This window comes from Nuphar pumila, chromosome 4 (assembly GCF_984573655.1).
Source record: "Nuphar pumila chromosome 4, dmNupPumi1.hap1.1, whole genome shotgun sequence".
NCBI classification, from domain to species: domain Eukaryota; kingdom Viridiplantae; phylum Streptophyta; class Magnoliopsida; order Nymphaeales; family Nymphaeaceae; genus Nuphar; species Nuphar pumila.
The window spans coordinates 120,977,706-120,990,517 of NC_143252.1; the positions used below are offsets into that span (position 1 = coordinate 120,977,706).

General features: G+C 35.7%; 1 protein-coding gene across 1 annotated transcript in view; it reads left to right on the forward strand.

Annotated features, from left to right (window-relative positions):
• The window catches only part of LOC149840841 (uncharacterized), a 29,378-nt gene extending 25,168 nt beyond the window's left edge, over positions 1-4,210 (forward strand). Inside the window, exon 5 of the mRNA XM_090003374.1 lies at positions 3,389-4,210. Within this exon, the coding sequence (XP_089859500.1) occupies positions 3,389-4,012 (624 nt within the window). The 3' untranslated portion in view covers positions 4,013-4,210. The remainder of the gene's footprint in view (positions 1-3,388) is intronic.
• Positions 4,211-12,812: the final 8,602 nt, after the last annotated feature.

Below are 12,812 nucleotides of genomic sequence, written 5' to 3' on the forward strand. Positions count from 1 at the left end.
AAGGGTATGATTGGAGATGGCTTGATGTACACCAAGGACACAACTTATATGTTAGGGCATCGACTATTCACCTACACAAACGCGGACTGGGCGGGTGATCCTGACGAGCGTAGATCAGTTTCGGGGTATTGCATTCTTATCGGCAATAATATTGTAACATGGAGTAGCAAGAAGCAAAAGGCAGTGGCACGATCTAGTACTGAAGCAGAATATCGTGCAATGGCAGCAGGAACAACCGATGTTACATGGGTGAGACATCTACTGCAAGAATTACAAGAACCGATCTCGTCCTCTATGCTTCTTTGCGATAATCAGAGTGCTATTAATATTGCCTTCAATCCCATCCTTCATTGTCGCACGAAGCATATCGAGATCGATCAACATTTTGTTAGGCAAAAGGTGAAAGAAAAAGAAATTAAACCTGCATATGTTCGGTCAGATATGCAAGTTGCTGACATCTTTACCAAGGGATTATCCACTCATCAGTTTTGGGCACTCAAAGGCAAGTTGAGCATGATCAAAGACCATACTCAACTTGAGGGAGGTTGTTAGTTTTGGATCATGGATCCGACCCGCACCACATTCCAAGGATCCATCTTGGGATGCGTGGGCGGTGGCATGTTTGTAATTTGGTTTTACTTCTTGTGTAATGTCATACTATGTACAACACTTATAAATAATAAGTAAAAGAAGGAAACCCTATTGCTGCCGACCCCTCTCTTCTCTCTTTACCTCATCTCTAACCCTTGCAGGTGGATATTTCTGACAAAAACTTGATTAACTAAAAATAAAAAACTCTTGTTAAATTGATTTCATCCAAAGCATAGTTCTTAATAAATAAGTAATGATAAATTCATATATAGGTTTGGATTAACCAAAAAACACGTGCAAGTATGTTTTTTAAAGGGGTATGGGATAGTCTGGGACATAAATGGTCTGGAACGTACACATTATTCTCTCTCTCTCTCTCTATATATATATATATATATTAAATTGTGTTTGTGTCCTTCATCAAGGTTTTTTCTCATTTTCTGCTGGATATTCATGATCATGTTTTTCAGAAACTCTTAATATAAAGAAAATAATTCTTCCAGGGTTACCGCAGTTATCAATCATGATCAAATACATCTCTTATAAACTGAATACTCCTGGAAGAGTTACCTGCTTGGAGAACAATTTCTTGAAAAGAATAAATGCTGTCAAGCAGTTAAAAGAGATTATACCCATAATGACAGGATATTAGTTCTTATTCTCACAATTGAACAAAATATTGCCACTTCTTTTGTTGTTTCTTGGCTTAAATGTTGAGATGTTTACTGGATGTCATGAAGCATGACCTGAAATATGAAAATACTTGATGACTTCATTGTCCTAGACATAGACTATTTACATATTTGATAGACTATACCTATTTTAGTAAGAAAGCATCATGTGATTGGGTATATTCATGTAGCATTCGTTTTAGTGCAAGAAACTGGATTTCATATTTAATTTCATTATGATGTTTGCATTTTTTTTCCTCCTTTGAACAAAAAAAAAGAGCTGAAAATTTAAATAAGGAGAATGTACCTGTGTTTGTTATGTCAAGTCAAATAAGGTTGTGTATATAAAGAAAGTATAATTTTGGCATCTACCAGTTTGACTTGTGTACTCTTATCATAGCACTAAAAATACATCATTAAATAGAATTAATATGCCCAGAATGAAGGTAATATATATGAATTTCTTCACATAATTTCCTAAGAACGCTGCTAAAGATATGGAAGGTTTTAAAACATGAGCATCTTTTTTTCCACTTTTCGTCCAGTAATTAATGACTGGAATATCCTTGCTTTGCAGTTCGCCCCTACAAGTCCACTTTGTTCGTGGATATCAGTTGCTAAAGAGCTAGGCATAGTCTACTAGCTCCCTTTCTTTATCTTGATGAGATAACTGACAGCTCACATTGTGCATGTAAATTTTAATAAATCCCTGAACAAAATGACCACATGGACAAAAAACTGAAGACATGAAGTAAACATGCAATAGATAAACTGTTGCCGTGGGAGTAAATCTAGCCCACATTTCCAAGTGGAAAATGTTTAGATGACATGCCTAAGTTCATCTGGATGAATGTCTCAATATAAAAGCAATAGGAAAGTAGGTGATGACATAATTTACCATATCTTAGAGTTTCTCATGGACGAGATGACAAGACATTTTGGTTCCCCACTCAGTCAGTATGATAAGAATCTAATTTGCCTAGCTGACATTGTTCTTTTGAGATAACCTACATTCTGAATTTTGAATTCATTTATGTGCTGAAAAGTCTGCATTTATTTATTTTCAAACAATAATAATGAATTTTTTGAATTCATCATATCATGATTGCCTGCGTGCTTTTGGTTGGTTGTGCCATATTCAATATAAAAGAACCAAACAAAGTTTTGGTGTGAGAAAATGTATGGTATTTAGATGAGTCTTAATTTGTATACTAGAAGGTTAGTTCTTGAATAAGGGAAATGGGCTCCAGAATCTGTTTTGAGATTGTGAAATACAATTTCATCACATTTTTGCCAAAAGGAACTTAAAAGTCATCATCTATCACATAACATGTACTGAAAGGTGGTGCTTCTAGTGTACATAATGTAACTTAGTGCCTCCAATGTTTGAAATGTCATGGCCCCTCACCAAGAAGGAGAAACTACATTTAGGTGGATCCTTCATTTCCATGGGCTTTTGAGAAACCATAATTGTTCAGCTTCAAAAAATTCAGCAAAGCTAGAGGAAAATTTGTCGAGGAAAATCTTGAATGGACATGATTAGTTGGCAATAAAGGAATTTGCATAGGGAAGTGTTTTACAAACCTGATCTGAAAGGATTATTAAAAACTAATCATACATATAAATTCGGAACATGGCACATTTGTTTCATGTTATTATCTAGAAAAGCTAGAAACTGAAGCTTCCACTGGCTTCATAGTTTGCTGCTGAGGTCTTATACCTCATAGGTTAAAACTATATTGCATCATTAATTCTTGCTCTAGGTTTTCCATCTTTATGACTTGATCAGGATTGTTTTGACTTGGCAAGCTCTCTCTCTCTCTCTCTCTCAGTTTTTATGGAAACCGTAGAATCTCTTTTGCAAAAGCCCAATGTCTAGATTTTTCATTCTCTTTTTTCCTAGTATGTATTCTGATTTCTCTCTAGGTGCAACTTGTGTTTTTTGGTGTTAAGAGTTCTGTTCAAATATTTTTATTCTTATGTACCTTTAGTTCGTGGTTTAACCTTGTTATATCTGAGTGAATTTTCTTCATTGGTGATTTTTCTTCCACCGGATTTTATTGTCAAGACAGTTTTTATGTCAAGATGGGGTAGTTGATGCTTGTAACTACATTGTCATTATGCAGGGGACATCTGATGAAGTAGTTGATTGGTCTCATGGTAAACAGCTCTGGGAACTTTGCAAAGAGAAGTATGAGCCTTTATGGCTTAAGGGAGGACACCACTGTGACCTTGAACTTTACCCTGAATACATTAGACACCTCAGGAAATTTGTTTCAACCATCGAGAAATCACATCTGCATGGTGGTTCACGAAGAAGCATTGATCAGTATGAGCCATCGAGGCGGAGCACTGACCATCATGAAGAGCCGAGAAAGAGCACTGACCACAGAGAGAAATCAAGGCCTAGCACAGACAGGCCTCCAAAACAAGGTAGTGATCTTAAGTCTAAGTTCGAAAATCTAGAGAAGTTTAAAACCTCTGTAAGCCAATTTGTGAAGTCACGTAGGAGTGTAGATCAGAGCACTGACCACAGAGAGAAATCAAGGCCTAGCACAGACAGGCCTCCAAAACAAGGTAGTGATCTTAAGTCTAAGTTCGAAAATCTAGAGAAGTTTAAAACCTCTGTCAGCCAATTTGTGAAGTCACGTAGGAGTGTAGATCAGCACTACAGGCCCAAAAAATGCATGGAACAGCTGGATATGGTTAGGAAAAGTGTTGATCGCTTGGATAGAATACGGGCAGGCTAAAAGCTTGCACACTGTTGTAAAAGAATGTAGTTGCATGAGAAAATGTATTTAGGCATTCATTTACTTGTTATAGATAGCTTGATGTCCAATCCATAAAACTGTAATATCAATTGGAAAGGGTTGTTCATGGATGATGTGTTGTAGCTTGCTAATTGTGAGCTTGAACGTTTAGCTTGATTGATGGAAGGAAATTTGTGTCCATATTTAATGGTTTCAAATGAAAGATGCCAAAATGATCCTTTTTTTGCGTGGTCACAATTATCATTGACATTTTGAACTTCGTGCAATTTTATTGTGAGAACTTCAAATGCCGTGGCATTCTCAATAAAATCAAGAGAAAAATAAAAATCCAACTTTTTTTTAATTCGATAAGATATTAATGCAATGTTATCATATTTTAGATATTTTTATTTTTCCATATTTTCTGTTATTTCTGAAAGTTTTATTATATATATGCCAAGATTTCCCTGATATTTTCTTCGATTTTTTTCTTTAATTTATTTATGATTTTCCCTTGCCTAAAGATTTGTAACTATGTTCAGGGTCATGAATCCTGAAGCTCGTAATATTAAATTGATAAGAACAGATACAACACGATATGGATTGGAACTTTGGAAGTATATATCAATGGCCTATCAAGTGTCTTTCATCGCATTCTATGATGTCAAATGAACTAGAAAGAGAGTTTATGAGATATTGGAGTTATCTTTATATTCCAGAAAATAGTTCTTGCAGGTAACATACAATTTATTGACTACCTCTGCACGCATAGTGATGGAAGCTGAATTGGCAACCTCCAAGTGCAGTCTTTGTAGCTACCTGCCCCCTCATGACCAAAAATGGCAAAAAAAAGAACATTAGGCTAAATTTTCTGCTGCTAATTTTTTTTTCATTGATTAATAAATTATCTTTACTTTCCTCTAAAAAAACTATTGCAGCTAAATTACTTTTTCTTTTTGTGGGTTCTATTATTGCCCCTTAACTCCAACATTACAAATTTCGGCGAGACAAGAGAGTGTTTCAAATAACTGCACTTTGGCAATAGGTTCGACAAAATGAATGATAATCAGCTATTCCGATAACTATACCTTCAAAAGTTCAACTAGATTTAAAGGTGGTCAATTCTTTGTATCCACTATCAATCTCTTAAAATGTCTTCAGTAAGTTTTTTAAAATGACATGTTTTCCAAAATGTCTTATACTTTTCGAATTCATCCCATGTCCAAATTCGCAAATGCCCGACTTTTTTAGGACCTTTTTACCCTTCACACGAGCGAACCTATTAAGGTTCACATGATATATTGGTAAGCTCTTCTAGTATGCAAACTCTCACTAATATGTAGATTCACATGATTTTTTTTGTGAACCTCATGAAGAAAAGTTCGCATAACCAAATTTGTGAAAATCATGCAACTAAAATATGCTTAACTTCGCAAAATACAGTTCTAAATCTGTATATATAGTATGACATTAGTGAGATACCGTGTAAACTTTCTTTCAGTATCTGATCCTCAAGAAGATCCACAAATATGTGATGATCTGCATATATAACATGTGAATTTTTGTGAAGTTCACACACCAAAATGATCATCGCAAATAAGGCACTAAATTTGTATATATAATACGACATTCACGAGATACTGTGCGAACCTCCTTTCAATAACCGATCCTTAAGGAGATCTGCAAGTATGTGCAATCTACTCCTATAACATGTTGCGATTTTTTGTAAAGTTTGTACTCCAAAATGACCATCACAAATAAGGTTTGCATGCTTGTTGAATTATATGTAAAGTCAGTTTTGTTCATTTTGTTTTCTTCTTTATTTCTGGAAAGAACCCTAACCCTTTTTCTTATAAAACCTTCAGTATTTTTCTTCTCCCCTTGTACCGATGTTTGTAAAAAAAATTTGTTACATTCTGATGATGTTGCAGTATCCTTCTCATCAACGTCTTCTATTAGGTCGAAAGTGAGTTCCATACAAACAATATATATATATATATATATATATATATATATATATATATATATATATATATATATGAATATTGTTTTATTTCATTTTGAGCTTTTTTTATAGATATGAGCATTTAATAGCTTCATGTGTATTTGTATTTAATTGTTATTGTGGATGTTTTTATATATTTTTTTTATATTTTATTTAATATTTTTACTAAATTAACAATTTAGACAATACAAGAAAATAGGTGATTAGCTACAGAATTATTTCGTCGCTAGTTAGCGACGGATTAACGAGAGAAACACATCCGTCACTATAATCAATGAAATTTACGAAAATAGCGACAAAATATATCCCGTTGCAAAATCCGTCGCTAATTAGCGACAGATTTTGCGAGGAAATATTTTGTCGTAATGGATGCACCATTTAGCGACGTCTTTTGCAATGGAAAATATTTCATCGCGATTTAGCGACGGAATTGGCGATAAAATATATTTCATCGCCATTTTCGTGTTTTGATTTACGGCGGTTTAGCGACGGAATTAATCCATCGCTAAGCCGTTGCTAAATGTCGCATAACCCCTAATCCCAACCCTCCTTTTCTTTTATTCTTTCGCTGCTCCCGCTCCCGCCTGTCGCCCTCTCCCTCCCGCCGCCCTATCCGTCCCGTCGGTCTCTCTCCGGCCCCCACCGTTCGCCAGCTGCCGATCCCCGTCAGCCTTCCGCCGTCGCCCGGAGACGCGCAGGTAATTTGTAAAATTTTGGCAGGGGGTCGACCCCCTGCGTTTTTCGGCAGGGGGTCGACCCCCTGCATTTTTGGTAGGGGGTCAACCCCATGCGTTTCGGTAGGTCATTGGGTGCTGGGCTTCTCAAGGCCTATGCAAGATGTTTTCATTTGCCTCGGTTTTTTTTTTCGGCAGGTGGTGACTTCATTTTAAAACAGTTTTTTTTGCAGATTTCTCAACGGAACCCGCTTGTGCTCAGCCACCCGTGGTAAGTAAGTGACAAAAATAATGCAAATCGGGTAAATACCTGTGGTGAGTAAGTGATGCAAGCGCATCACATGTTATTTAATTTATTGGATGTAACACTTTATTGTTCACACACTCACTTAGTTGTTGATATCTAGGGTTGCTTTATTAGAGTTCGAAGATCATGCTGAGCATGGTTTTATTATATGAGAATAGAAGTGTTCTTATTTTTGGAGTACGGATTCCATGCTAGGCATGGTAGTAGTTAGTGGAATATTGGAGTGTGTTTGCTGCAGGTACATGTTTGACATTTGTTTGATATGAATGATTTCGATGTATTGCAATGTTTGATGTAATTGTATCCATGCTTGTATGTAGTTACTTTCAATTTGATTATGACTTCCATGTGAAATTGTATAATGAAAGCCTGCTTCAAATGAATGTATCGTGTCATTAATAGTTTGTACATGAAAATATTAAGTTATTAATGCATATATCATAATTCTTGTTATTGTATGACATCATATATTGCATGATAAATTCGATATTTTCTTCATCACAGCATTCTGATGGTTCTCTTTTAACTGGTTAGGTTATTATTTGTAACATCATACGATAAAATGACTGCAAACCGTGAGTGGATGTACTGTAGGATAGTGGACAATGAGTTATCGCATGAATATATGGATGATGTTGAAAGTTTTATTGAATTTGCAACGACAAGTGTCAGTACAATGAATCCCACAGGTCGGATTAGGTGTCTCTGCAAGATTTGTAAGAATAATCGATTTGTAAAACCTCATGGCGTTAGACATCACCTATACAGAAAGAGTTTTGTGAGTGATTATCAGAATTAGACGTTTCATTAAGAAGAATTTAGAAACAATTTTGATGCACGAGTGAATGTGGTGCATGATAATCCATATATGGATTTGATATTTGATGTTGCAGGAACAAAACTCGGTTCTGCTATGAGTCCTAGTGATGTAAGAACTGCAGTAGATGAAGAATCACCAAACGATGCAGCTAGTAGATTTTATGATTTACTTAGAGATGCTGATGAGCCACTTTGGAACGGTTGCGATACTCATGTCTGCAGTTCTTCAACTAATGAATTTAAAGTCCGAGTATAATTTGAGTCAATCATGTTTTGACCGTTTGTGCATGATTGTTAAGAGTATGTTGCACAAAGATGAGAAATTGCCACAAAATTTCTATCGTGCGAAAGTTATGGTCAACGCTCTAGGTATAGGGTATAAAAAGATTGATGCTTGTCAAAATCACTGCATGTTGTATTTCAAGGATCATGAAAACAACATATCATGCCCGTCATGTGGGCATCCTCGGTTCAAGCCAAAGACAAGAGGCAATGGTAGCACGAGATCAAATGAAGTTTTATACAAGTCGCTCTGCTACTTTCCTATCACTCTTAGATTGCAACTATTGTATATGTCTTCAAGGGCAGCTAAACACATGAGATGACATGCAAATAAATTTTGACACAATGAAAACAAGATCACGCATTCTGTTAACGCTAAAGCTTGGAAGCACTTTGATCGTACTCATCAGAACTTTGCAATGGAAGTGCGAAATGTTAGACTCGGTCTATATACAGATAAATTTAATCCATTTGGGGGTAAATCAACTCCATACTCATGTTGGCCAGTATTTGTAACTCCATACAACCTTCCACCAAGCTTGTGTATGAAACATCCAAATCTTTTCTTGTCTCTGTTGATCCCTGGTCCGACCTCACCTGGCCAAAATCTTGATGTATATTTAAGGCCATTGATTGATTAACTAAAAGTACTGTGGGATGACAGTGTTACCACGCACGATGCCCACAAAAAACAAAATTTCAATATGAAGGTCGCTGTTCTATGGACAATAAGTGACTTCCCTGCATATGATATGTTATCTGGTTGGAGCACACATGGGAGGTTGGCATGTCCGTACTGCATGGAGGATTCCAAAGCTTTTAGATTGATGCATGGAAGGAAGCCTTGCTGGTTTGAGTGCCATCGTCGATTTCTACCTAGTGACCATCCATTCCGACGACAAAAGAATGCGTTTAGAGCAGGCACAACTAAAATGGAAGATCCATCCACAAGATTGTCTGGCATAGAGATTCTAAGAAGATTGCGATACTTTTCAGATGTATTAACAGATGCCCACAGTCCAACACCCTTCTGTGGATTTGGGAAGGGTCACAATTGGACAAAGAAATATATTTTTTGGGAATTACCATATTGGCCGACCCTATTGATATGACATAATTTGGATGTGATGCATATGGAGAAAAATGTGTTTGATAATGTGTTCAATATAATAATGAATGTTAAAGGGAAAACGAAGGATAATTCGAAGGCCCGTATGGATTTAAAAGTAATATGTAAAAGACAAAAAATGGAACTCAAAGAGTATAATGGCAAAGTACTGAAACCTAAGGCAAAGTACGTGCTTGAACCTAATCAAATAAAGCATGTATGTGAGTGATTGAGACAATTGAGATTTCCAGATGGATATGTCTCTAACATTGCTTGGGCTGTGAAGATTGACGATGCACAATTATATGGGTTGAAAAGCCATGATTGTCATGTCATTATGCAACGATTGATACCCATAGCATTCCGTGATATGTTAGACAAACCTATATAGGGGGTATTGTCTGAGTTAAGTGGATTTTTTAGAACATTATGCGCATCAAAAGTCATAGTATCTGATATAAATAATCTTGAGGACTCTGTCATTACCACTGTTTGTCTGCTATAAAAAAATTTTCTGCCATCATTTTTCGATGTTATGGAACATTTGATTATATATTTGCCATATGAACTAAGGGTTGGTGGCCCTGTGCAATATCGATGGATGTACCCATTTAAAAGGTATATATATTTTTATATTTGTCTCTTTAATGACATATATTTCAAATTTGAAATGTATATTTTTGACAAATGCATGTTTGACATAAAAAAAAGGTTCGTAATAAAGCAAGAGTAGAAGGATCTATTTGTGAGGCGTACACTTTAGAAGAGATTTCAAATTTCTCATCTATGTACTTTGAACCTCACATTCCAACACGTTACACATGCCCGCCTCGTAACGATGATGGAGAATAAGTAACTGTAGCTGACAAGCTGTTGATATTTCAACCACCTGGGCATGCATTTAGTAGTTGTCGATCAAGGCGCTTGACAGATCGAGAGCAAGACGCAACACACATCTATATTCTTTTTAATTGCTCAACGATCGACCCATACATCGAGTAAGTATATGTAAATGAAACACAATTATAAATCTTTTTATGTTCTATACGTGCATACATGGTTCGATAATATAAGTATTTGTGGTTTGGAGACGATTTGATCTGGAGTTGCGAAAAGAAGTTTCACATTTCACTGATCCAAAAGTACAAAAAGAACGTGAAGCTAAGTTTGTGGAGTGGTTGAAACAGTTGGTAAGGATGCTAACATAAATTTTATACTTGTAAACAACACTAAGTTACTTAATTGGTCATGATCACAATCATTGTTTATGTCTGTGCGTAGGTCCACCATGGTGATGTTAAAGATCAAAGAATATGTGATTTAGAAAATCGTTCGACCAAAGTTGTGCAATGCTACAATGGGTACATCATAAATGGTTATCGATTCCATACAAAAGATTACGGTATAAACAAATCAACAATGAATAGTGGCGTGTGTGTCAAGGGTAGCAACTACAGTGAAATGAACATGATTACTACGGTGTTATAGAAGAAATAATGGAGTTGACTTACTTAGGCATAAATAGTAGGATAACTTTATTCAAGTGTCATTGGTTTGATCCAACTGCAACAAGACTGGACAAAGCCTCAGGCATTGTGGAGGTGAATCATAAATCAAGGTTTGGAACATATGAACCATTCATATTAGCCTCGCAAGCTCAACAAGTTTATTATACTTCATATTCGAGTATAAAAAAGTCAGATGAAAATGAATGGTGGGCAGTTTGCAAGGTGAAGTCCAAACTATACCCTGAGTATGATCAGTTACAGGAAGACAAGTTAGCTGAAGACAGTGATTACTATCAATCAGATGATATCTATGACTTCTCTTATGATCACGATGTTGTGCATGATATGCATGTCATATGTCAATTGGCCGATGAAACATTCATAGAAGAATGTGATCCAAATGATATACCAAGTAGATGGGTAAATAATGAAGAAGAAGAAGAAGAAGAAGAAGAAGAAGAAGAAGAAGAAGAAGAAGAATATGAAAGTCAAACAAGAGATGAGGAAGAATTCTCATGCTAGTGAGCAAAATCTTATAATACAAACCTCTATTTGAATGCATTGCAATACTTGATGTGAATGATTTGAATTATTTGAATATATTGTAATACTTGATGCAAATGAATGGGTTGTATTGCAATACTTGATGTGAATGATTTGAATTATTTGAATGTATTGTAATACTTGATACGAATGATTTGAATGCATTGCAATACTTGATGTGAATGATTTGAATGTATTGTAATACTTGATGCGAATGAATGAGTTATATTGCAATACTTGATTTGAATGATTTGTAATACTTGATGCGAATGATTTGAATGCATTGCAATACTTGATGTGAATGATTTGAATGCATTGCAATACTTGATGTGAATGACTTGAATGTATTGTAATACTTGATGTGAATGACTTGAATGTATTGTAATACTTGATGTGAATGACTTGAATGTATTGTAATACTTGATGCGAATGAATGAGTTGTATTATACTTGATGTGAATGATTTGAATTATTTGAATATATTGTAATACTTGTTGCGAATAATTTGAATGTATTGCAATACTTGATGCAAATGATTTGAATGTATTGTAATACTTGATGCGAATTATTTGAATGTATTGTATGACATTTGTTATTTGTTAGAATATGGTTCGTGGAGGTTACAGTGGTCGTTCATCCAGTAGTAGCCAGGCCCAACCTTCATCTTCACGGGCTCCTATGATAGGTATATCATTTAACTAATTGGATGCTTGATTAGTTAAAATATGCATTCTGAGAATTTCTAACATATTTTTTTACAGATGATGTTTCGCCTGTACACGACCCACCTACACCAGTTGATCACACAAGTCAGGAGCCAACACAGGATGCAGGGTCTTCTCAGTCTGGCACAAAAAGACTCATTCGAATAGTGTATATCGATAATAGACCGTAAGTATTTCATTTTCAATTATTGCATATCTTATAAATATTTTATATTGATATTTATTGTGTACCAATTCATATACAACACGAGGTTTGAGCCACAAGAAGTAGTACGCGAGATTAAGAATTCACTTCTTCAACATCTACCAGGACCAGTCGCTCAATGGAAATAGTATCTAAAAGAGGTGATAGACAGATTGTGGTCCTCATTCACGGTATATAGTTGTTTGTCATAGTTAATGTGTTTCATATTTTTTTTTTTATAATCATGTCTACTAACTTTTTAAAAATATATATAGGCTTCGAATCGCTTCGCGACTACGGTGGAGGAACATGATGCAAGGAAGGTGTGGCAGATGGTGGTTGTCAATCGATTTGCAGACATGCTGCACAATATGAAGACTGCAACAAAAAAAGCATCTGACGGAATAGATGATCCACTACAGTGAAAGGGTCATGGCCCTATTACTATCAGGAGAGATTATTGGGAGGGAATATGCGACAAGTGGGCGAGGGATGCATTTCGAAATCGCTCTGCAAAGGCTGCACAAAATAAAGCGAAAATGCCCGAAGTCCATCTACACACAGGTGGATCTAAGACTTTTGGGAGCCACCTGAAGAAAATGGTAACTCATCAATATATAATATCAATTTTATAAGTATTGTTGCA